The 23,346-nt window shown below is 40.4% G+C and overlaps 1 protein-coding gene across 4 annotated transcripts; it reads left to right on the top strand.

The window, feature by feature from the left end:
• Positions 1-7,095: 7,095 nt before the first annotated feature.
• On the top strand, positions 7,096-20,613 carry si:ch211-216l23.2 (uncharacterized protein LOC565061 homolog). Of its 4 annotated transcripts, none has more exons than XM_010894022.4 (9): positions 7,096-7,306; positions 7,703-7,786; positions 9,879-9,949; positions 10,038-10,158; positions 14,067-14,266; positions 16,275-16,553; positions 16,779-16,964; positions 17,280-17,588; positions 19,082-20,613. In XM_010894022.4, the coding sequence occupies exons 1-9, from the start codon at positions 7,251-7,253 to the stop codon at positions 19,117-19,119; spliced, it is 1,344 nt and encodes a 447-aa protein (XP_010892324.1). In that variant the 5' UTR covers positions 7,096-7,250; the 3' UTR covers positions 19,120-20,613. The 4 variants fall into 4 exon arrangements, with proteins under 4 accessions (XP_010892324.1, XP_010892325.1, XP_010892323.1 ...); XM_010894023.3 differs by having other exon boundaries at positions 7,700-7,786; positions 16,779-16,946; XM_010894021.3 differs by having other exon boundaries at positions 7,700-7,786.
• The last annotated feature ends 2,733 nt before the right edge of the window (positions 20,614-23,346 follow it).

The following is a 23,346-nucleotide window of genomic DNA, read 5'->3' as shown; positions in this document are numbered from 1 at the left end:
AAATACAGTAAAACTGTCACTGACAAGGTTAGAAAAAAATATTTTTAACTGAAATGTTAATTGTCTGCTTCAAACTTTGCTTATATCTAAGAATCCTCCATTTGTAGCTATTACAACCTTGCAGACCTTTGCCATTCTAGTTGTCAGCTCATTGAGGTAATCTGAAGAGATTTCATCCCTTGCTTCCTGAAGCACCTCCCACAAGTTGGATTGGCTTGATGGGCACTTCTTACATACCATTCGGTCAAGCTGGTCCCACAACAGCTCAATAGGGTTGAGATCTGGTGCTGCCACTCCATTATAGACAGAAAAAAAGCTGACTGCTTCTTCCATAAATAGTTATTGCATAGAGATTGCCTCCTGCTCCCACTCTCAGGGCAGGGCCATCTCCTCCTACTCCCACTCCCAGGGCAGGGCCATCTCCTCCTACTCCCACTCCCAGGGCAGGGCCATTTTCTCCTGCTTCCACTCCCGCTGATGCTGAAGATACTTAACTAGTGTAAAAGGGACAGTTTTATTGCTTCTTTAATTCTCACAACAGTTTTCAGCAGTGCTCACATGAATGCAAAAGGGTTTTCTAATGATCAATTAACATTTTAAAATGATAAACTAGGATTAGCAAACACAATGTGCCATTGGAACACAGGAGTGATGGTTGCCGATAATGGGCCTCTGTAAACCTATGTAGATATTCCATTAAAAATCAGCCGTTTACAGCTATAATAGTCATTTACAACAATCTCTACACTGTATTTACTGGACAGAAAATGTGCTTTTCTTGCAAAAACAAGGAGATTTCAAAGTGACCTATTGAATGGTATTGTATACATTGATCTTGACAATAAATTTCTGGGGGAAAGAACTGGGTTGAAAAAGTGTTTTAGCCCACTGACTACCAATCAAGACTAGATGCCTCTGCTTGTGACCAAGAGACATCTTCTGATTCCCTACTGCTTTGGACAAACTGGGTATTAAAATGCAAACAATACATTGTTAAAAATTTAATACATTTTGGTTGCTATTGGTGATTATATGGAAAAGCAATAAATTAGCATATTTCAACCCAGACCTTATTAAAGCTGCAATTTCACATCTTTAGTAAGGTCTGGGAGGGACAAGTGCTGATGGAGTTTATCAGGCTATTTTGTGCCATCCTTTGGATTTTGGTTCATTGGCAGCAATGTAGACAGAACAGAATTGAGGTGACAGTTTTGAAAAGACAGAGAAACACACGACTTACCATAATGCAAGAAGAGAACCGCCTCATCTGGTTAAGAACAAGATATATTCCAAGGCAGAGTTTACAGTAACGTACATGGCACCCAAAATCAGGACTAAAACTTTAAAAAATGAATCAATATAACCTTGACAGGTGTGAGGTAAAAGGCTGTGTGACTGTGTATGGCATTTAGCAATTTGATGGGGCGAAAGGGTTCAGGAGTTGAAAGGAGGCTGGTTATATAAAAGGATGGCTCAAAAAAGGACATTTGAAGTGTGTTTTATCAGATTACATATTCATATAAGACCTACTATCAAACAAATATGTTAATTTTGTTAATTTTGATATTTTACATTTAAGTCAATTGCCGGACGATTATATGCAGAGCAACTTTAAACAACTGGTAATCTACGTCAATTCTTGATAAACTCAGAGATGTATTATTATAATTTTTTAGTTTCATACAGCCAAGTGTACGAAATGTATGTACATATGTACGTATGTCCGTATGTCCATATTGTCCATGACTTTGTAGTATACAGAAAAAATTAAGAAACTCTATGGGACTGCAAAACCACATCAATAGCTGCAGGCAGAATAGGCATTATCATCAATACATTTTGCAACTCTTCCAATTATTGTATATTCTTCCAGAGGGAACCATCATGGGACTTCTAGGCCTTCAAAGGAGGCCCAATGATTTATCAAATCAATGTGATGTGTGAAGAATGTGTTTATTGGTACAAATATTATTTACCTTCATGTAACATTTTAAACACTTTGGATGATTCAGATATGATGTTTGAAAATGCAAAAATAGGTCTCTAGATATCCTAAAATGCTACCATTTAGCTGTGATGCAAGGTAGTGAACTACATGTAGTTCAACTAGTAATGGAACTACAATTTGCAGTAGCTTGGTGGTAGTTGAACTCTACTGAAATGTCAGTAGTATTTTTGTAGTTAACTATTTTTAGAAATGTAGTGTTGTAGCTAACCTAAGGAACTACATACTACAGTTTTTTGCTCAGAAAGAAAAGTTTAAAAGTTCTATGTTACGGTAATGTAGGTTGGCATTTAATTACAATAGACCAAACAAAATATGTAGCAGGTCAGATCTGTGTGCTGGTCAATATATAATCAATTAGGCAATATTCTGTATTTGTTTTCATTTTTATCAAACACGGCAGTTTTAAAATCATTTTATTTTGCATATGGCATGCTCAGTAAAATTTAAAGTACAAAAATATTCAGATGTGTTTTTGTAGAATTGGCTATACAATTTGCACTGTTAAACTGTTTGTGTTTAATATATTTACCCATTCGGTTGACACCTGGCTTCATTGCAATCAGTTTTTTCAGTTGTTTAAAAATTTTGTATGTAAACATTTTGTAGATATAAAGCAATTTACTACTTTTTGTAATTTTATCACTTTAACTTTCAACAAGTTACCAATCTAATGATCATTTGCCTGGTGAGTGGAGCTCAGTGAAGGATCCTTTGAAGAAGAAAGGGAGGACCATCCTCCCCTGTGAAATTCATAACAAATAAAATATTGCAATAAATGATTTTTAAAAGTATGTTTTGTATTAAAGGTCACATCACCAGACCAGAGCCAGATTTTCAGACTGAGCTGAAATTGTTCAAATTCACGTTCAAACTAAACACATCACGGAGAGTCGAACTCGATTGGACTGTTAGGTCACTTTTTCTCCTTCAGTGTAGAGAAGATAATGCATAGTAAAAAATGGACAGGGAAGATCATGGATAGTAAGAAATGTAAATGTGGTTGAGAGAGTGGAGTTTCTAGAAAATGTTTCAAATGGTGTAGGGTGGCATTAGGGCTGTTGCAATTTTTACATAATTGCCTGATCACGATTAGGCTATTTAAGCCAGACCGCAATTATTTTGCACAATAGTTTCCAATATGAATAAGGGATTTTTACGCCAATGTTAGAAACGTCTCAAACACAGCATGTGGTCTGTTTCCATCAGTTAGGATGTCTAGGGCCAACCTGGTCTCAGGAACCTACGTAGACTATTTTATGAAAATCCATGGTACCCGATTTCGTATGATATACAGTGGGGCAAAAAAGTATTTTGTCAGCCACCAATTGTGAAAGTTATCCCACTTAAAAAGATGAGAGAGGCCTGTAATTTTCATCATAGGTACACTTCAACTATGAGAGAAAATCACATTGTAGGATTTTTTAAAGAATTTATTGGTAAATTATGGTGGAAAATTAGTATTTGGTCAATAAAAAAAGTTAATCTCAATACTTTGTTATATACCCTTTGTTGGCAATAACAGAGGTCAAACGTTTTCTGTAAGTCTTCACAAGGTTTTCACACACTGTTGCTGGTATTTTGTCCCATTCCTCCATGCAGATCTCCTCTAGAGCAGTGATGTTTTGGGGTTGTCGCTGGGCAACACAGACTTTCAACTCCCTCCAAAGATTATCTATGGGGTTGAGATCTGGTGACTGGCTAGGCCACTCCAGGATCTTGAAATGCTTCTTATGAAGCCAATCCTTCGTTGCCCGGGCGGTGTGTTTGGGATCATTGTCATACTGAAAGACCCAGCCACGTTTCATCTTCAATGCCCGTGCTGATGGAAGGAGGTTTTCACTCAAAATCTCACGATACATGACCCCATTCATTCTTTCCTTTACACGGATCAGTCGTCCTGGTTTCTTTGCAGAAAAACAGCCCCAAAGCATGATGTTTCCACCCCCATGCTGCACAGTAGGTATGGTGTTCTTTGGATGCAACTCAGCATTCTTTCTCCTCCAAACACGACGGGTTGAGTTTGTACCAAAAATTTATATTTAGGTTTCATCTGACCATATGACATTCTCCCAATCCTCTACTGGACCATCCAAATGCTCTCTAGCAAACCTCAGACGGGCCTGGACATGTACTGGCTTTAGCAGGGTGACACGTCTGGCACTGCAGGATTTGAGTTCCTGTCGGCATAGTGTGTTACTGATGGTAGCCTTTGTTACTTTGGTCCCAGCTCTCTGCAGGTTATTCACTAGGTCCCCCTGTGTGGTTCTGGGATTTTTGCTCATCGTTCTTGTGATCATTTATACCCCACGGGGTGAGATCTTGCGTGGAGCCCCGGATCGAGGGAGATTATCAGTGGTCTTGTATGTCTTCCATTTTTTTATAATTGCTCCCACAGTTGATTTCTTCACACCAAGCTGCTTACCTATGGCAGATTTAGTCTTTCCAGCCTGGTGCAGGTCTACAATTTTGTTTCTGGTGTCCTTTGACAACTCTTTGGTCTTGGCCATAGTGGAGTTTGGAGTGTGATTGTTTGAGGTTGTGGACAGGTGTCTTTTATACTGATAACAAGTTCAAACAGGTGCCATTAATACAAGTAACGAGTGGAGGAAAGAGGAGCCTCTTAAAGAAGTTACAGGTCTGTGAGAGCAAGAAATCTTGTTTGTAGGTGACCAAATACTTATTTTACCGAGGAATTTACCAATATATTCATTAAAAATTCGAGTTTAGAATTGTTTTGCACCAATGCACTGTTATGTAATTTCACAACGTTATTATTTAATAGATGTTGCATCAACTCTGATCGACATAAACATTTATAATCAAGCGTGGGTAAAATATTTGTAAAAAACGTGTACATTTATTAGAAAGTGCGCATTAATATGCTATTCCTTTTGCATATTAACCTTAAATGGTCCTTGTACATTTTTAACTGAATTAATTAACTGAGCATTGAAACGCGTTTCGCTACGCGAAGAAGGCCACTTCAAATAACTGAGAAGTGAAATGTCATGCGCAGGAAAATGTAATTGTCATTCCTTCGCTGTTGCGTTTTGTGAAGAGCAGTCGTTAACGACAGTGATTAGCTGAACACAACTGCACATCCCTGAGCCCATTTTGGTTTAAAGCTGAATGAAATAAGTGAGCCCGGTAATTTCGGGGAGGGGAATTGCTGGATTTGCACAAGAAAGTTGGCGCTCAAATGTGCAAACACCACAAATCTGAAGACCCATTTACGGATCCATCAGGTGTATTTTTTGCCCAACAATATTATTTGTCTCACACTATAATAGTGGCATACAATTTGCAATATCAACAATTAAATAGTTCATCAGAATTTGCTGTACGACAATTCATCGTCAACTAAAATGTCATAATCGTGACAGCCCTAGGTGGCATATCATTCTACTGTTATGTCCACTTTATTTATACCAATCCAACTACGGACAGTCTAATGTCTTGCTAATAAATATCATACATGTCCTACACTTTGATGTTTGTGTGTTTAAAGTTTTGTACGAGTCTTTCCAGTGGCCAAAATCTCAATGAGTGTTGGGAGTTCCATTTGTATTATATATGCAACGCAAGCATTGAGGGAAAAGATGCAGTATTTTACTTTGAGACATTGTTTATATTATTCTGCCAGGTGCAGAAGCATGAATCAATGCATTATGAAAATGAATGCCTTATTTTGCTTCAAATACACAAACACTGAATATACTGAGGATATAGAGTGACAGTTCAATACACTAACAAAATGTAAATTACAATTGCTTATCACATATGACCACACATCTCATTTTGCTTATGTAATAGGGTTGAGAGATATACAATTTACAATCTACAGTACTGTAGATAAACCTTAACTTTCTCCACAGATGAAATAAACAATTCGGTTTTCCATAGCAAGCTACATCAACATTGTTCAGTGCCACTTTGCTAGTTAGCTACTTTATCAGGACAAGCATTACATGGCAATGATGGCACCTAGCTACAAGCTACTTCATCTGCAAATTTGCCTCGGCGACAGCAGCACCGTGCTGGCGACTCCCTGGGACTCAACCATTTTACATTGAACGGGTGACTCAAAAATATTGGAACGGATACCTTAGAGATTAACAACTAATGTAGAAAAAAATATAATACCATTATATAAAATTAAATATGAATATATTACACCAGACACAGCTGCCAACCCAAAAAAACACCCAGGTGGTTGGAAAGTTGTGATACTTCTGGTAGGAATAAAGCAGAGAAAATACATTGCTAGCTTTAGTCTAACAATTCATGCAGCAGTAACAGCGTACTAGCAACTATACTAATAGCTATCTACTAACTATACATCTGTACAATGCTTTAAATAATATAATATTTATTAGTTTAAAATCAGAACACTTAACATGGTTGTATTTTTCCCCCAGTCTCCCCTACTCCATGTACCTATACCTTTTATAACATGATCTTTTTAAAAGAGAATGGCCAGAGTGGTATCAGAATATTTCTATTATTAAACTATATAATGACATGTTGCATCTCTACCTTCAGAATGAGCTGGGATGAGGACAGATGAGAATACAGGCAGGTGATGAACACCAGGGCTGATGTAGTAAAGATAATTTAGGTCACGAGGCCTAGATAAAATAATAGTTACTCTAACTGAGCACTGGCAGTGACTGCTGTGGCAGATTGAAGATGCAAGCTACCTACATGTGCCTTATTGTATTTATGTTGTTTTTCTGTCTTAAAATATATAATTTGTATGACATACTGGTATTAATGAATATTAATCAAGAAAGTAAAGAAATCCTAATAACCTCTAAATGGTCTAATATCTCAATGTGGAAGTACACCAGTATTTGGTATGAGCTCCCAGCATCTTTAAGTGCACATGTCCATATGTGAGTGTTTGTTGAGAGGGTGTGATGATTTGGACTGGTGTGGCTGAAGTGCAAAGGCTGTATTAATATATTGAGGTCATGACTGGTCTCACACTTCAGTTCAGCAGGTGGCGGTAAAGGCACCTAAAATGTTGGTTGCGATCCGACAAAACAAATATAAAGAAGACATCCCGCACAATAGGTGGCGTCATGCATCTTCAAAACAATTGTTTGCGATCCAATATACCAGAGAAGAAGGATAGTGGAAGTGGTCGGAAGCAAACGTTCACATTGGCTCCAACAAACATAGCTAGCAAAAACATTTCCCAGAGTATTTTTAAAAATTTGTCCCACCTGGTGCAGGTGCAATGTCGACGTCGTGGGCACCAGGCGGCAGACGGCCCCAACCTAACCCAAACGGAGGGTAGGCACAAGGTTTATAACGGGTGGCTAGTCCGCGAGCTAACGCAAGCTATCTGCAGTAGTACTAGTAGTGTACCCAGCAGGGTTTTTCAAATCGATTAAAGAAAGCATGGAGCTAACTTTTTTGACTTACAAGGTCATGACTATAATAACATGTCTGGCTCAAATGAATAACGTTAACAACTGCCATTCTGTCATGTATTTGATTGTAACCTTGGATTTTACCTAGGACGTAGGTTATTCTCTGATGACGGACTATTTGGCTAACTCGCCTAACGTCGTTATTCAAAATGGTAATCTGTATGCGTTGGAGTTGCGGTTAGTTACAGTAGATGTCTAATGTATTGACGACGTTAAGTTAGTCAGCTGGGTAACTGTACAACTTCTTTTTCAGCAGTCTTAAACCTCTTCGGTCTTTTAGAAGACCGGCGCCATACCCGGTGAGAGAAGACAGGACTGACGACCACAAGGATTCTGAGAGGTACACGGCAGTCAACGTCGTTACAGCTTGCGGGTGTACATTGCTTTCTGTACCTGTGCCTGTATGTATGCACACGGGTGTACTTGAAAACGACGCACAGCCAGTCGAAATTATTTGATTAACAGTTACATTGCCTAGTAATGAACGTTAATCTTTGGTCGCATCCTGTTTAAGGTGCGTGCACCGCCATCTACTGGACTGAAGAGAACGGCCGCGCACTGCTTCCTGTACACCTACACCGATCAGCCATAACATTATGACCACTGACAGGTGAAGTGAATAACACTGATAATCTTGTTATCATGACACCTGTCAGTGTGTGGGATATATTAGGCACCAAGTGAACATTCGGTCTTAAAAGTTGTGTTAGAAGCAGGAAAAATGGGCAAGCGTAAGGATCTGAGCGACTTGGACTAGGTCCAAATTGTGATGGCTAGACGACTGGGTCAGAGCATCTCCAAAACTGCAGACTTTGTGGGGTGTTCCCGGTCTGCAGTGGTCAGTACCTATCAAAAGTAGTCCAAGGAAGGAAAAGCGGTGAACAGGCGACAGGGTCATGGGCTGCCAAGGCTCAATGATGCACGTGGGGAGTGAAGGCTGGCCTGTGTGGTCCGATCCAACAGACGAGCTACTGTAGCTCATATTGCTGAAAAAGTTAATGCTGGCCCTGATAGAAAGGTGCCGGAACACTAATCTCAATTTGTTGCGTATTTGGCTGCGTACCTGCAGACCAGTCAAGGTGCCCATGCTGACCCCTGGTCACTGCTGAAAGCGCCTACAATGGGCACGTGAGCATCAGAACTGGACCATGGAGCAATGGAAGAAGGTGGCCTGGTCTGATAAATCATGTTTTCTTTTACATCACATGGAGGGCCGGGTGCGTGTGCGTCGCTTACCTGGAGAACACCTGGTACCAGGATGCACTATGGGATGGAGGCAAGCCGGTGAAGGCAGTGTGATGCTTTGGGCAATGTTCTGCTGGGAAACCTTGGGTCCTGCCATTTATGTGGATGTTACTTTGACACGTACCACCTACCTAAGCAGTGTTGCAGACCATGTGCACCCTTTCATGGCAACGGTACTCCTCTTTCAGGAGGATAATGCGCCCTGCCACAAAGCAAAAATGCTTCAGCAATGGTTTGAAGAACACAACAATGAGTTCAAGGTATTGACTAGGCCTCCAAGTGATCATCTGTGGGATGTGCTGGACGAACAAGTCCGATCCATTGAGCCTTAGGACTTAAAGGATCTGCTGCTAACGTCTTGAAGCCAGATACTACGGCACACCTTCAGAGGTCTAGTGGAGTTCATGTCTCGACTGCTCAGGGCAGTTTTGGTGGCAAAAGGGGGACCTACACAATATTAGGCAGGTGGTGGTAATGTTATGGCTGATCGGTGTATGTACACCATGATAGCAGGAGTCAGGCGCAACATTTTTTGAAACGACATATTCCAGTGTTTAACGGAACTCCAGAGAACCCCTTTAATCCACCCAGGAAGTCATAGATGTCTACTTCACTGACTCCTGGTTTACTTAGCCATAGTGTGGTGTTCTTCCTCTCCAACAAATTTACACATAAGACGTCACTGTTCCCAGTTTTTCTTTTATCTGTTGCTTAAAATGGGTCCCCATATAACGCATCATCAATAGGGAAACACCTTCCCGCGAGGAACTGTGGGTCGTCCACTACTTGCGCTCTATTTCTCTCATGGTCGTCTGCTCTCCTCGACTTCTCACTTGATATTAAGGTCTCCTGAGGCTTTCTATGGGTATTTAAAACGATGTAGTGTGCACATCTCTCTGAAAGGCATAGATATGCCACAATTTGTGCCGTTTTAAGTTACAAAATAGACCGTAATAATGAACGCTTTAAAGTAAAATTCACTGGGTTTTACTGTATCCAGTAGTATCAGGGCCAGGTTTTCGTGTGTTGCAAGGTAGTGTTTGATGCCCTGCTCATCCAGACTACTAATTTGGGCATAAGTGTCTGGGACCTGGGTTAGAGCACCACTCATGCCCATAGTGATGCACCAGGTTTATACAGGGACTGTTCATTGCCTAGCCTTCTAAAACCCACTGTCTCCCATCCAGTTACGAGGAGGCGGATCAACAGCAGGACTACTCTAATAACAGCATGGACTATGAAGGATATCGCCAAAATGGTAAGGACATGTCTTTTCAGGTCTGTCGTCAAAATAAGTTTGCTTGCAGGGAGTTGGATTAGAGAATGTGGCCTATCTTCCTCCTCAGCGTCTCCCACGGTTTACAGTCCAGCTGACAAACGTACGGTCCTCTATCAGCGTTTCTACAAGCAACTCCAGGAGAAGACACCCGCCAACTGTGTGGTTCTGTCTGTGACCAACCAGAGCACGTGAGTACCTCACCTTTAAGCCACTATTATTGTTATTAATACAGAGCAAATGTTCCTTTCTTGGTTTTTCTTGAGCAATATTGTTTGTGCCCCTTGTATGGTGTTACTCTGCGTTTGTGGTTAGAAATGGGCCCAAACTTGTCTGGTTTGGTATCACTTGTATGGGAGTTTAACATTGTTAGTTTAGATGTCGGAATGACAATGACGTAAACGGGTTAACTGAAGTCAGTTTATTGGTTGAACTTTTGCAATGTACATTATTAGTTTGTTTAAAGAGTTACAGTAATAGCACTGTTTTTAACTTGTGTGGTGGCTTTTACATGTTTTTCTTTACAGTTTGATAGGTTTTATTCATACAGTACTGTGTAAAGGTCTTAGGCCACTTGAACATGTTGTTTAAAGCTATTCATCCTGGGCATGAAGTGTTGATTTGCTCATAAAGAAACTCAATTTAACATTAAATAAAATGCAAATGAACATGAATACTATAAACCAGATGGTAATTGATATCTTGCGAAATGGTTAGACGGAACATTTTTCTAACAGACATTTTTAATTCAGATTGCTTTAAAATGTCCTCAGGTGGCTGAAGGCTTTTGCACAGTACTGTATACATGTATTTTAATATAAATTTTGAAATGTTCATAAATCAGACCCTGTTCTGGTTTGTTTTCCTCATGTCGCTGATAACTATGTTTCATTTTGTGAATTAAAACTTTCTCTCCATAAAAATATAAAGATGATACAAATCTACTTTAAATTGCAACTACTTAATCCAGACATTGACTTAACTCAGTTTGGGATTGTTTGAAATCCCATAATATAGGTTTTTGGCATGCCCATCAAAAATACTAATGGCAACATTCACTACAGACACTTTACTGAAAAATGTAGGAGAATCCAACACAAAAACATGTATTTGGAACACATGTTCATATTATCTTCCATCCTCTTCTTCTAGCCTGGATCTACATGATTGTCATGTTATATTAGGTCAAAGTATTTAATCTGCTACACACATTCACAGGGTGCCATGTTAGTCAATGAAAATCACGTCTCATAGGTTTTATGTCCTCAAAATATGTAACGACTAAAGAATTCATTAATACAAACCCCACATACATGAAAAATATAACAATCAGCCACAAATAACCAAATATAATTGTCCAAGAAAGTGTCATCTAAGATGTTTGCATATCAAAAAATGTGGGAAAATATAACAACTTATTTAACTGAATCTTCTGTAGCCTTTACAGTTTTTACTGACTGTAACTGGCCATATTTTCACTCCCCATTTATATCATTGTATTTTATGTTTCCACCAATGCATTTTAGTTGTTATGGTTCTGAGCCCAGAGGTTGGAAATATAATCCAGTTTGTTCATTCAGCTCATGTGTCCAATGCTGTGGAGAGCATGGGCAGGGCAGTAGCTGCTTTCATTGATTAAAACAAGACTGATTCTCTGGTTGCTCCAATCCAAACTGCTTTTATTGATTATAAAAAGAATGATTCTCCAGTCTCACCCCGATGCTGGACATTTGACCCTCCAATGCCGAACAAGCTGTACGAATGCACTCTTAACACAGACCATCGTAGGTTTGGCGAACAAATACTGTAAGCTCTGGAATTTCAGAAGTCTTGCAATACATTTGTAAGTAACTTCCTTTTTTTTTTTTTTTTGCTGAATAAACCTGTGATATTTCAAGTGCTATATATGAGAGAACCCATTAAACTCACTCACCGTAATCAAACTTTTAATCTCCAAATTTGTTTTAGAATGCGTCCATCGCTTCATGAATTTGTCAGCTATTGAAAGGAGGCTGAAGAGTCACTGACCTAATGGGCTCAGCCTCTGCAGTTGCCATGCCGCTCTCAGGCCGCGCTCAACACACGGCCGGTTCAAATAGGAGTTCTATTGACTGCTGTGGTAACAGGTTTGAATACGCCACCCCAAAACAATGTCCATGTCACCCCGAGTGTTTTAAAGTTTCTCTTTACAGGTGTTATTGTAAAGCAACTCGTAGCCTAGTAGTTCGAGTCCTGGTCCGGTGACCCAAAGGTATCTGGTTCATGTTGCTGCGGATACTTGAACATGTCATTGTGCCCTCGAACAAGGCTTTACCAATATTGCTCCCTATAAAACGCTCTGTGTGAGAATGTCTGTTGAATGACTAAAATGGGTATGTCATCCAGTTAACTGTAAAATTCCCTTAGTAATAACATTATCTGACAACCGTATAGTTATAAAGTTGTTTTTCAATGTCCTGTAATTTAAGCATAAATGTTCCTCTCAACCTGTCTTCACATGGTTCGTTTTTACACTGGGCAGCAAAGTAGCTTAGTAGTCAAGATTGTTAGGCGAGTAAACCAAATATCATTCTATCCCTGAGCAAAGTAGTTAACCCAAATTGCTCCCAGTTTGTTGCTGCAAATGTTAGACATATCTGCCTGGTAAAGAAACTAACTTTTTCAGGGATATTGTGGACAAAACTTGACTCATTAAAAAACAAACCAACATCCATATTTAGAAAAAAGTCACCACTTAGAAAATGTTTTGCTGATGCCAGTGCTTAATTTGTAAATGTAGAGGTCCCGGTTTTCAAAGGGAATGCGGCTCCTGTAAATCTTTAGAAGGAATGAGGTGCCAGTTCGAACAAGCTATAACAGGACCACAGTGATGAAATAACTGAGATAAAGCCTCATGCACATGCTGATAAGTGGAAAATTTAAATATAATGAACACAATGCCTTAACACATCCATAAATGTCATCACTGCCAAAACTGGTCTGTGCCCACATAATTAACTTGTTGGACAACCAGACTCATCTCTTATAAGCCTATAATTCAAGCATTGCACCCAATCCAGAGATAGGCCTAGCTGACTGCACCATAATGTCAACATCATCGGATCATAGGCGTTAACATTACCGCACGGTTCCTGGAACATTCGTTTAATGGGCAAACACTCACATAGTATCCATGGATCTCTTCTCTCTGGGCTGTTTAGGTGCTGAATGACCTGCTGGCTTACAAAATGAAATGAACTGTCTTTTAGATGTTATTTCTAACGTTATCTCACTATCAATACTCCACCACAGCTGGTAAACACATGCCCTTTTGACGCCCTGTTGCCCGCAAACGCGACGACGTGACTGCAATTGGCAGTTCTGTTATTTCATTAGCTTTATTTTACTTAATTCTGACCTCTTTGTTGGTCAAACTCTAATGGTTCATACTTATTCAGACATATAACCTTATCTGTCAAATTACATGCAGGTCCCAATAGGTACTGGATAAGGGTCACCACGTCCCAGATCTGTCTGTATCCAGCCCAAATTAAGCACTGGCTGATGCTTTTTCTGTGCAGGAAAGATTAACAAACTGACTACGCAGCCCGAATCCAATTGTGTGGGGAGGTTCAGTATGTTCCGCATCAATTCACCATAGTGTGTGTGTTTAGGAATCAGATTTTTCAACTTTCTTCACAAGTGTTGCTATAGTGTGTGTATGTGGGCTTCAAGAAACCCCACTGCCCCACTGTGTTCTGAATGAACCTCGTCACTGTCATTAACGCCCGTGGTATTCTAACACTGTAGAAGTGAAAGAACGCACCAATAATTCCAGTCCAATTCCAAATGCTCGTCTGCCGATAAAGTACTCGGGTTGATTAAAATCCTGCCTGATCTATCACACATGTTTTGAATACTAGGCCTGCAGGAATCTCGAGTTATCCTGCTCCTCACTGGTCCGATGGTCGGTGTCTTCATGTGCTTGAATGAAGCCAGGCCTGGACATGCTGCCACGGCACAGCGGTGCTGCGGAGAGGGTCCCTGTCACACGACATGCCTGCGCACCACTCTGTCTGTGTGCAGAAGTCAATAACCAGCTTTTTTCTCTTCTTTCAAGGGATTACCCCAAATCGATAGGCCACTGTTTGCAGGACCGCGGCCTCTCGGTGGAAATGATTTACCTGCAGGCAGAGTCAGGCCTGACCCGGGCCCTACAAGATGTCCGCTCCGACGGTTCCCCCTTATGTATTCTCGTCGAACAGACTAATGTAGCTCTGTCCTCGTGCACAGTAATCATATTTTCAGAATCCCTCAAAAGTAAGTCCCCACAGTCACCTGCCCCTTCTAACTAAACAATCTAAAATGCATCTCTAAAAAAGCGATAATGCCAAGTTAAAATAGACTACTTTGGGCCCTGGATGCTGATTGGCTGAAAGCCATGGTATATCATACCATATACAACAGGTATGATGCAAAAAGCCTTGTTTTCTGTTCAGCTTAAGAGCAATAAGCCACCTCAGGGGTGTTGTGGTACATGGCTGAAATACCACAGCTGAGGACTGTATCCAGGCACTCTGCTTTGCCCCAGGCATAAGAACTGTCTCTAGATTTTATATTGACTATAAAACACATTCCTCTGGCCTTATGTAGAAATTCCATGACACATTTGCATGGCGTCTTAGTTCTATTTTTTTATTGATTCTGTAGAACCTTAGAGCTTCAAAGTCCTCGTTCACTTCACGTTTGTATCCATATCTCTTCACAAAATATAAAATTACGTTTGAATTAATGACTTAGCTGGAAGGCTTACTTAACATTCTTTTGGGGGAGTTTCTTTATATTAAATGACAGCTGTTTTGTACATAATAAGTTTAGGGAATCAAGTGTTTGGACAAATTCACAATTTTATTGTATATTCTGGCATTTTTACATATTACATGACTTTATCAAACTAACTTGTTAGCAACAAGTAATGTTTAATTCAACTCATCTTTATGCTACCCTGATTATGGGTTATCATGGGTCACGATGACTCTTAAGAGCTGGAAAGTTAGGTAAATACCTATCACACCTGTTATGCTAACCTCTTGTCATTAAAAATGTTTAATTTATTTTGTGCCTAATCATCCACGCTTATTTAGATGTCTTCAGAAACTAATGATTTGCAATAATTACAGTAATTACACTACATGATTTGTCGCTCATTTCTATTGGGCAAAAGACTTGAGAAAATACCAACACAAACTGCAACAGTTTGTAGGAGCAAATTCTTAAGGATAAAATGCTGGAAGTTCGATTACTTTATAAACTACAGTCTGTCCTTACATTTTTAAATTCCAGAAAGTTGGGGATTATGTACAAAAGATGCTGTAATTTCTGAAACTACCCTCAAATTGAAGCTGTCAGTCTTTAACCTCATAGTCATTATATAAATTAAATACACACACAAAACACACACAAACTTGTCACTGTCCAAAATGCACATCTCCATATATCTGCATAAAATATCAAGCTAACAAAGACTACCATTTTCTTAAATTATTTGTCTATATTAGTGACACTGGTTTAGAACTATTTTTATACCAGTTTCTTTTAAGGTATTCAATGCAACCATTTATAGATGATGTTTGAATAAACAAGAGTTAATTCAATACATGGATTTGTAATACCTACCTTTTCAGTTGTAAAGACCGTTCTTGCAGGGATGAAATATAATCTTTCTTTACCTCCAACAATGACAACCAATCGTGCAACTAGATTATATACGTTTCTTTTCACTGACTGTGGTCAGACTATCCACTTGCCAGTGAACACACAAATATACAGATTTAGATTTTTCCACCTATTTATTTAATTAATATTACTTATATCCTAGCTGTGTATGGCTTTTACTACCTCAGGTAGGTTAATAGGTGTGAATGTATAGCCCACATAATTTATTACTACTTAAATTATGCACATATTTTAACAATAACCTTTTAAGCATAAAAAATTATACTTAAAACAAAACATTCATCCTGTCAAAGATGACCTGTATTCAAAGAATATTTATGAAAATTATTTTAACATCAGCCCTTACATTTTCAAGATGACCTGTTTCAAAAACATGCAGTGCACAGGCACACCACTCTACTGCAAATTCACCGCAAATCCAATAAACCGTTCCGCTCAAAAACACGCACATGCAGTCTCCAATTGTCATGACATTTTCACTCGACACCAAAAAGAGAACACTGTTTGTGTGGAAGAGGGACATGAGAGCAAGACCTCCTGTGTTATCGTCTTGTATGATGTTTTAACTGTGAACTTCCAACTCCTCGACTAGTCCACCGCAACATGCCTAAGGATCATGCCATGGACTTTGTGATGGCGGAGTACGGCCGGGGCCTTGGGGAGCGGGCTCAGCAGAAGGACCCAGCAGAGATGGGCGCCCGGGCAGCCGAGCTGGCCGATGACTACCTGGAGAGGGAGAAGGTGGAGAGGCATGCCGTGCCCTCCGACACCCGCCGGCTGCTCTTCTTCCTGGCCGAGGGAGTCCACCTGTATCCCGAGGAGATCAACACTGTGATGGAGTACCTCCGGAACCGCCAGGACCATCTACAAGGTGCAGACCTACACCGTAGATATCATAGTGTTGATGCACAGTGCACATTTTTATTATATAACAAAGAAAAGGTGAAATGTTATGTTACTACTTCATACATGGCTATTTGGTCATGTGAAATATAGGATTATCAGAGGCTGAAAATAGAACGAAATGACCAGGTGTTACTGCGTTGGTCAAACACTCCTATGTAGGGACTGTTCTAATGGATGTATTTTTTTCCAGCAAGATCCACTGAGACTGGCGATGGCGCCCAGCCTGAGAGGAGGAAAATGTTGCCTCCTGGTTTAGGGAAACCCCCACCGCTGCTCCCCACTCCCTCAGGCCAGCATGGCAGAGAGCCCCCTCCTGGGATGGGGGAGAACCCTGCCACCCCCCTCATGACTCCTCCAGGTGAGGAACTCTTCAAAGGTAGAGATGTGGTTTCTGCTGTTATACTGGGCATACACAAAGAAATTGGACTTACAAGATTATTTGGAGATTATTTGTAAATGTAGTATTAATTGATTTCTTTAACAGGGATTAGTGGTTAGTGTAAAAATAGAAATGTTTAGATTTTTGGTTTATTTGATTTTTGGTGCCCCCCAAAAATGGGCCCTGGAAATTCTACCTGAAAAAGTTGGGTCTCATCTACAGGGTGGACATGATTGGCAGCAGATTTGAACATCTCAAATCAGACCCTGTTATGGCTATGTGTTAACATTCTCTCTGATGTTTCCGATGTAGGCTCATACCCCAAAACCAAGCCGCCTCCACTGCTGTCTATGCATCAGGGTCAGGGACCCCCTCACCGCTCCCCTCATGGTACCCCACCCCCTCGTGGCCCCTCGTCGACCCACGGCCCTCCTCACGGCCCCCACGGCCCACTGTCTCGAGGACCCCCTCACCACCACGGCGCCCCTAATCCCAGAGGTCCCCCTCCCTCTCGTGGTCCACCGCAGAGTGGCCCCATGCCCACACACAGCCCGCGTGGAGCCCCACCTTCACTGAAGAGCCTTCATATGGGACCCCAGTCTGGGCTCCTCCCCTGTCCAGGTTACTGAATGCTTTATATAACTATAAATCAGCTTGCTAGACTGGGTTCCAGACTGCCTTCTGAACAGTCACGTTTGATTCGGCAGGACAACGTCACGTTGTATTCGGCTGCCTGGGTGCTTGTCACCTAGCTAGGTCATGTTCATTTTTGATTCACAATTAGCTGTTTGATTTCTATTGTTGTTTATGTAACAAGTGAGCTGAAACCCTTTTGACTGAAAAAACGAAAGTGCCTGTTTCTTTTTGGCAGTCGTCTGCTGTAAGTGACTCTCCTCCTCTTCAGTCTGGCTAAAAGGAGGGGAGAAAGATGCAAGCGAAGCATCACATGCAGGTCACTGTTGCTCGTGATGCCTCTGGGGACAAATACTGGTTCAAAAAGTTATTCTTGTTACAGAGATTTCACTGAGAAGCATTCAGTCAGTGTAATATATATATATTAGTCAACGGCTAAGTCTGTAATCTTGGCACCACTTCAGAGAGTAAGCTAAAAGTATGATTTGCATGCTCCCAGGGACTGCGTCTTTTACAGTGACAAGGTGTACATTATGAGGGCCGAAACTTTTACAAATGTTAGTTAAATGCCCTGGTCTCAATTAGCATCTGATTTAAGTCAGGGGTGATAACCAGGTGTTTCTGAGTTCCTTAGCTGTGATGGGATTTTGTGGCACCCTGCAACTATGTAGGCAAATGTATTGCTCTGTCTAGCAGCGTGATCATTTATGTGGCTTCATGTTTTGAGTTCCCACTTCCTCTGGTGAATAGCAAACATAAAATAAATCCTACATAATTAGTATTGGATCTTATTTTTGACAAGTTAAATGTAAACCTTTGAATAATGCATTCCCTGCATGCATTGAATGAGCAACTTAATTTATATGCTACAATCTCCATTGTCTTATAATTGTGGCAAATTATTTGAATTATTTCGCTCGCTCTAGCACCTAAGCGATATAAGCAATCTTCACAAAATGGTACTGACTTGGATGGCTTGAAAATATGGTTTTGTTTTTTAATTGTGAAGATATTTAAAAATTCTAGATGTCTCCTCCTGACACTGTTCAAGACAACTCCGAACCAATATGTTTAGAATAACGAATACAAATGGCAAAAATATTTTACAAGCAAATACTGTTTTGGGGCCATCAGCTGAAAGCCGTTAGTCGAAGCGTTGCAAAAGGTTTGTGTTGTGACTGTGGTTGCCCTTGGAGGCCCTGGTGCACCCCAAGCATTACAAAATCAATGCAATAGTAACAATACTACCTGTTGCTACACAATAGCCAAGTATTAGGTGACTTAGCGTTAGGACTCCCTTTGACCGTTAAATACCACCTCCACATCCCTAGGTGGCAGCAGTAGCCGACCAAGGCACCAGAACACAGGAGAAAGCATAATCATAGGTTAGCGAAGCAGTTTTTTTAAAGCGTCAACCTCCTCAATGGCAATGTACATTTAATCGTCCAATGTTTCTTTTCCATTCTCATGTTTCTGATCAGGTGGCTTGCCTCCACGCCCAAACACACCCAGGCGCTGAGTGAAGAAAAAACGCAATGGAAAGATGCCAGGAAACGTGAGCTGATCAGAACCCACTGTTCTACTGGCCTGAGGCGTGTAATATCTGTCCACTCCGTGCCCTGATGCTGCGTCCCTCTCAGGACCATCCACTCCTCCTCCCCGAGCCCCGTGTAGATAGACCTTCCGAGACACATCTTAGAAAGCTACCATGGAATATTTGATTGTTTGGGAGTACGCAGCTCAATTTTTATGAGTGTTTGGTTGACCCACAGTGTTCATGAGCCTAGTCAGAACAAATGAGATCGTTTTTTTTAAGATCCATTGTTATTTGTTGTTTTATATTTTCATTTATCGTTTTTTTTAGTTTTTGTTTTAATCTGAATATTGTCTGTACAATATAATAAACAGAATAATATGGCAAATAATGAAAAGTATCTAATTCTAATTTCCTCAGTGTCTTCAGGAATTCATCTCTTTTCTCATCTCTTCAGGCACAGTTGCCTGTCTGCATCCTAGACTGGGCCTAGGAGGATCTGTATGCTAGCAATTTAAATTTGTCCTCATGTCCCATGCTTGTGGTCAATATGAAAGTATTGTGTTCTGAGCATCGACTACAATGCTCAGCAGCTCTGCATTGTAACATGCCCTAAGGCATGAGCTTGTGTTATCGGTATGTTTTGTTTAAGGAAATCATTTGAAATAATACTGGCATAAAATGTGAAACGTTGATTGTCTATTGGAATATGCTCTTTACACTATTAGAAGAATACAGTAAATTTCATTTACATTTTCAGGTGAAAGTGAGAAATTAAAGCTGTTTGAGAACGTTCATGGTGATTCCTTTTCCCCATATCATTTCCAGTGGTAGTTGTGATTTTAGAAGGAATTTAGACAGGTCATATTGTTACGAATATGTTCAGGTTCCCTGTTAAGAACCCTCAAAATGCCCTTTGCATAAAAATGTGGAAGTTGTGATGTCTAAATCTCCATGTACTCCATGTCAAACAAGTTTTATAAAATGATTTTGTCCCAAACAATGAATTTCGTACTCTCAAGTGATATGTTGTAAACTCAGACCATTGTGATCACTAGATGGTGCTATAGATCCACTCAATTATAATCTTTAAAACCACTGCAATCATCAATATCAAAATGTTTGTCTTTGAAATGGAAAGGCTATACAGTTATTGCAATCAGAAGTCCCTCTTTATACGTTCATTGTTTTTGCCAAAAGCCTGTAATGTTGTTTTGCATGAAGATTGCTTTCTTTGTAATTTTTTATTCGCTGTTAGTGCGTGAAATAAGTACTTCACTGAACTTATTGAGATTAGTGGGAAGTTATGTTACTAAAAGTGTTTTGCAACAGATAAAGGTGCCCGACATTTTTATTTTCATCCATGTTGTAGACCGTGTCAAAACTATTATGTTTTGATTGTGGCATACTAATGTATATTAAATAAACACAACTAAGGCTTCCATTAAAGGTGTATGCAAGAAAGATTTTCTGCCCGTACAACTGTTTCTGCTATTCAAAGTCTGTTCTATATCATTGTAGACATAACCAAGTAATTGTGATGTGTATTGAATGTATTTCCAGTACACCATCAATTGTACATTGCCGAAGATAAAGGGGGCAAAAAATGGTCCGCTACTGTTTGTTCTCATTTGGTTGTGTGCGGGATGCACACAGTCGTTGTTGGAGTAGAATTAGCATGTGGTTGTGTCAGAGTGTGATTGTCGGGCTGCGTTCAGGAGTGAGTCATGTGGTAGTGGCACACAGTCATTGTTGGAGTAGAATTAGCATGTGGTTGTGTCAGAGTGTGATTGTCGGGCTGCGTTCAGGAGTGTGTCGTGTGGTAGTGACACACAGTCGTTGTTGGAGTAGAATTAGCATGTGGTTGTGTCAGAGTGTGATTGTCGGGCTGCGTTCAGGAGTGTGTCGTGTGGTAGTGGCACGCAGTCTGACTGTTTTGGAGTGGGTGGACGTGTGTGGTCAGGCATGTTCTCCAGTTGTTTGTGTCTCCAACTCCTAAACACAGGCCCTTGGCTGCAGCTGTGAAGAATCCATCAACTCTCAAAGTAATGGAGAACTGTTTATGCTTCATTTCACCAGCTGAGAACTGTTGATTAGAGATTTGTGGGGAATGAGAAAAACAAACTCCTGTAAAACAGACAAATGGGTAGATGGAAAGATGGATCATCAGACGGACTTAGTCAATGACAAATATAACTTTCACATATTTTAGCACGTTAAGTAAATTGACCATAAAAAACATGGAAATCCACAGAAGGATGGGCCCTACCCTGAAGCATTTTGTGCTAAGTTTCTACCCCTGAGTTAGATTCACAATTGGATATTAATCAAAATGTATCACTATGAATATTCTTGGCGCCGTTGTGTCAGAATTCACAGGATCTGGTCTGCAGTTGGCTCTTAATGGGACTTGTTTCTTCGTTACCTAAACCACACACTGTGCCTGTAGTTGCTGCTGTGAATAAGATCTTCATTAGAATCCTCCGGCTCAGACCCCCCCACAGCACCACGGATGAGTGCCAGGTAAGCACTCTAACAGCCAAACATGTTGATAATTAGACCCCTGTTATTGGGAGGTGTTATCACAACAATTAACACTCCAATGTGTGGGGATGTAGAGGGTGGGGTTGATGAGTGATTTGGGTTAGGGGTGGCTTTGTGTGTCTAGATTGATACCCCCTTCTCATTTAAATCAGCCTGAGGGTCATGAGAAACCATCTGTTTTATACTTGTATTAAAAGGTTGAATGTTTGGAAACGTGCAGCAGTCTGAATGTATTTCTGTGTGAGGGGTAGGTAGTAGGAGATATGTAGTGGTGGGTAGATAGTAGGGGATATGTAGTGGTGGGTAGATAGTAGGAGATATGTAGTGGGGGGTACATAGTAAGGGGTATGTAGTGGTGGGTAGATAGTAAGGGGTATGTAGTGGTGGGTAGATAGTAAGGGGTATGTAGTGGTGGGTAGATAGTAGGAGATATGTAGTGGGGGGTACATAGTAAGGGGTATGTAGTGGTGGGTAGATAGTAAGGGGTATGTAGTGATGGGTAGATAGTAGGGGGTATGCAGTAGTGGGTAGATAGTAGGGGGTATGTAGTGGTGGGTAGATAGTAAGGGGTATGTAGTAGTGGGTAGATAGTAAGGGGTATGAAGTGGTGGGTAGATAGTAGGAGATATGTAGTAGTGGGTAGATAGTAAGGGGTGTGTTGTGGTGGGTAGATAGTAGGGGGTATGTAGTGGTGGGTAGATAGTAGGGGGTGTGTAGTGGTGGATACATAGTAGGGGGGTAGTTGTGGGTGTAATCTTGTATCAGCTCAGATGTTTCCATTGATCATTAGCAATCACTTATAATGTTGATGTTGAAAACTTTGACTATTTGTGTATTCTCATTCTATTATTTTCTAAGAAATGAAGACTATTCCGTGAGAGAAATTGTCAACACACTGAAGATCTCGTACAATGATATGTAGTACTCCCTTCACAGAAAAGCGCACACTGGCCACCAGAATGGGAGGTCCTGGTACACATCTGTGCAAGAGGACAATTACATTAGAGTATCCAGTTTGAGAAACAGATGCTTCACAGGTCTTCAACTTGCAGCTTTATTAAATAGCAAAACGTGAATCCGGGATGCTGCCCTTCTAGGCAGAGTTCTTTCTCTGTTTAGTTTCTTAGTTCTTTTGCCCATCTTTTTAATTTATTGGCCATTCTGAGATATGGCTTTTTCTTTACACCTCTGCCTAGACCAGCATCCCGGAGTCACCTCGTAACTTTTGATGTTGAGACTGGTGTTTTGTGGGTCCTATTTAATGAAGCTGCCAATTGAGGACCTTTGAGGCATCTGTTTCTCAAACTAGACACTCTAATGTATTTGTCTTCTTGCTCAGTTGTGTTCTGGGGCCTCCCTCTTTCAATTCTGCTTAGAGACAGTGTGCGTTGTTCGGTGAAGGGAGTAGTTCACAACATTTGACGAGATCTTCAGATTCTTGGCAATTTCTCCCATGAATAGCCTTAATTTCTCAGAACAAGAATACACTGACAAGTTTTAGAAGAAAGTTTTTAGTTTATGGCCATTTTGAGCTTGTAATCAAACCCACAAACGCTGATGTTCCAGATACTCAACTAGTCTAAAGAAGGACAATTTTATTGCTTCTTAAATCAGCACAACAGTTTTCAGTAGTGCTAAAATAATCACAGAAGGGTTTTCTAATGATTA

This window comes from Esox lucius, chromosome 19 (genome assembly GCF_011004845.1).
Source record: "Esox lucius isolate fEsoLuc1 chromosome 19, fEsoLuc1.pri, whole genome shotgun sequence".
NCBI classification, from domain to species: Eukaryota; Metazoa; Chordata; class Actinopteri; order Esociformes; family Esocidae; genus Esox; species Esox lucius.
Note: the sequence above shows the minus strand (reverse complement) of the source record. Positions and strands in the feature narration are given on the sequence as shown.

Coding starts and splice junctions, on each gene's coding strand:
- si:ch211-216l23.2 (XM_010894021.3), top strand. CDS start 7,251: ATGTCGACGTCGTGGGCACCAGGCGGCAGACGGCCCCAACCTAACCCA. Junction 14,267..16,274: donor ATTTTCAGAATCCCTCAAAA/GTAAGTCCCCAC, acceptor CTCCTCGACTAG/TCCACCGCAACATGCCTAAG. Junction 17,589..19,081: donor TGGGCTCCTCCCCTGTCCAG/GTTACTGAATGC, acceptor GTTTCTGATCAG/GTGGCTTGCCTCCACGCCCA.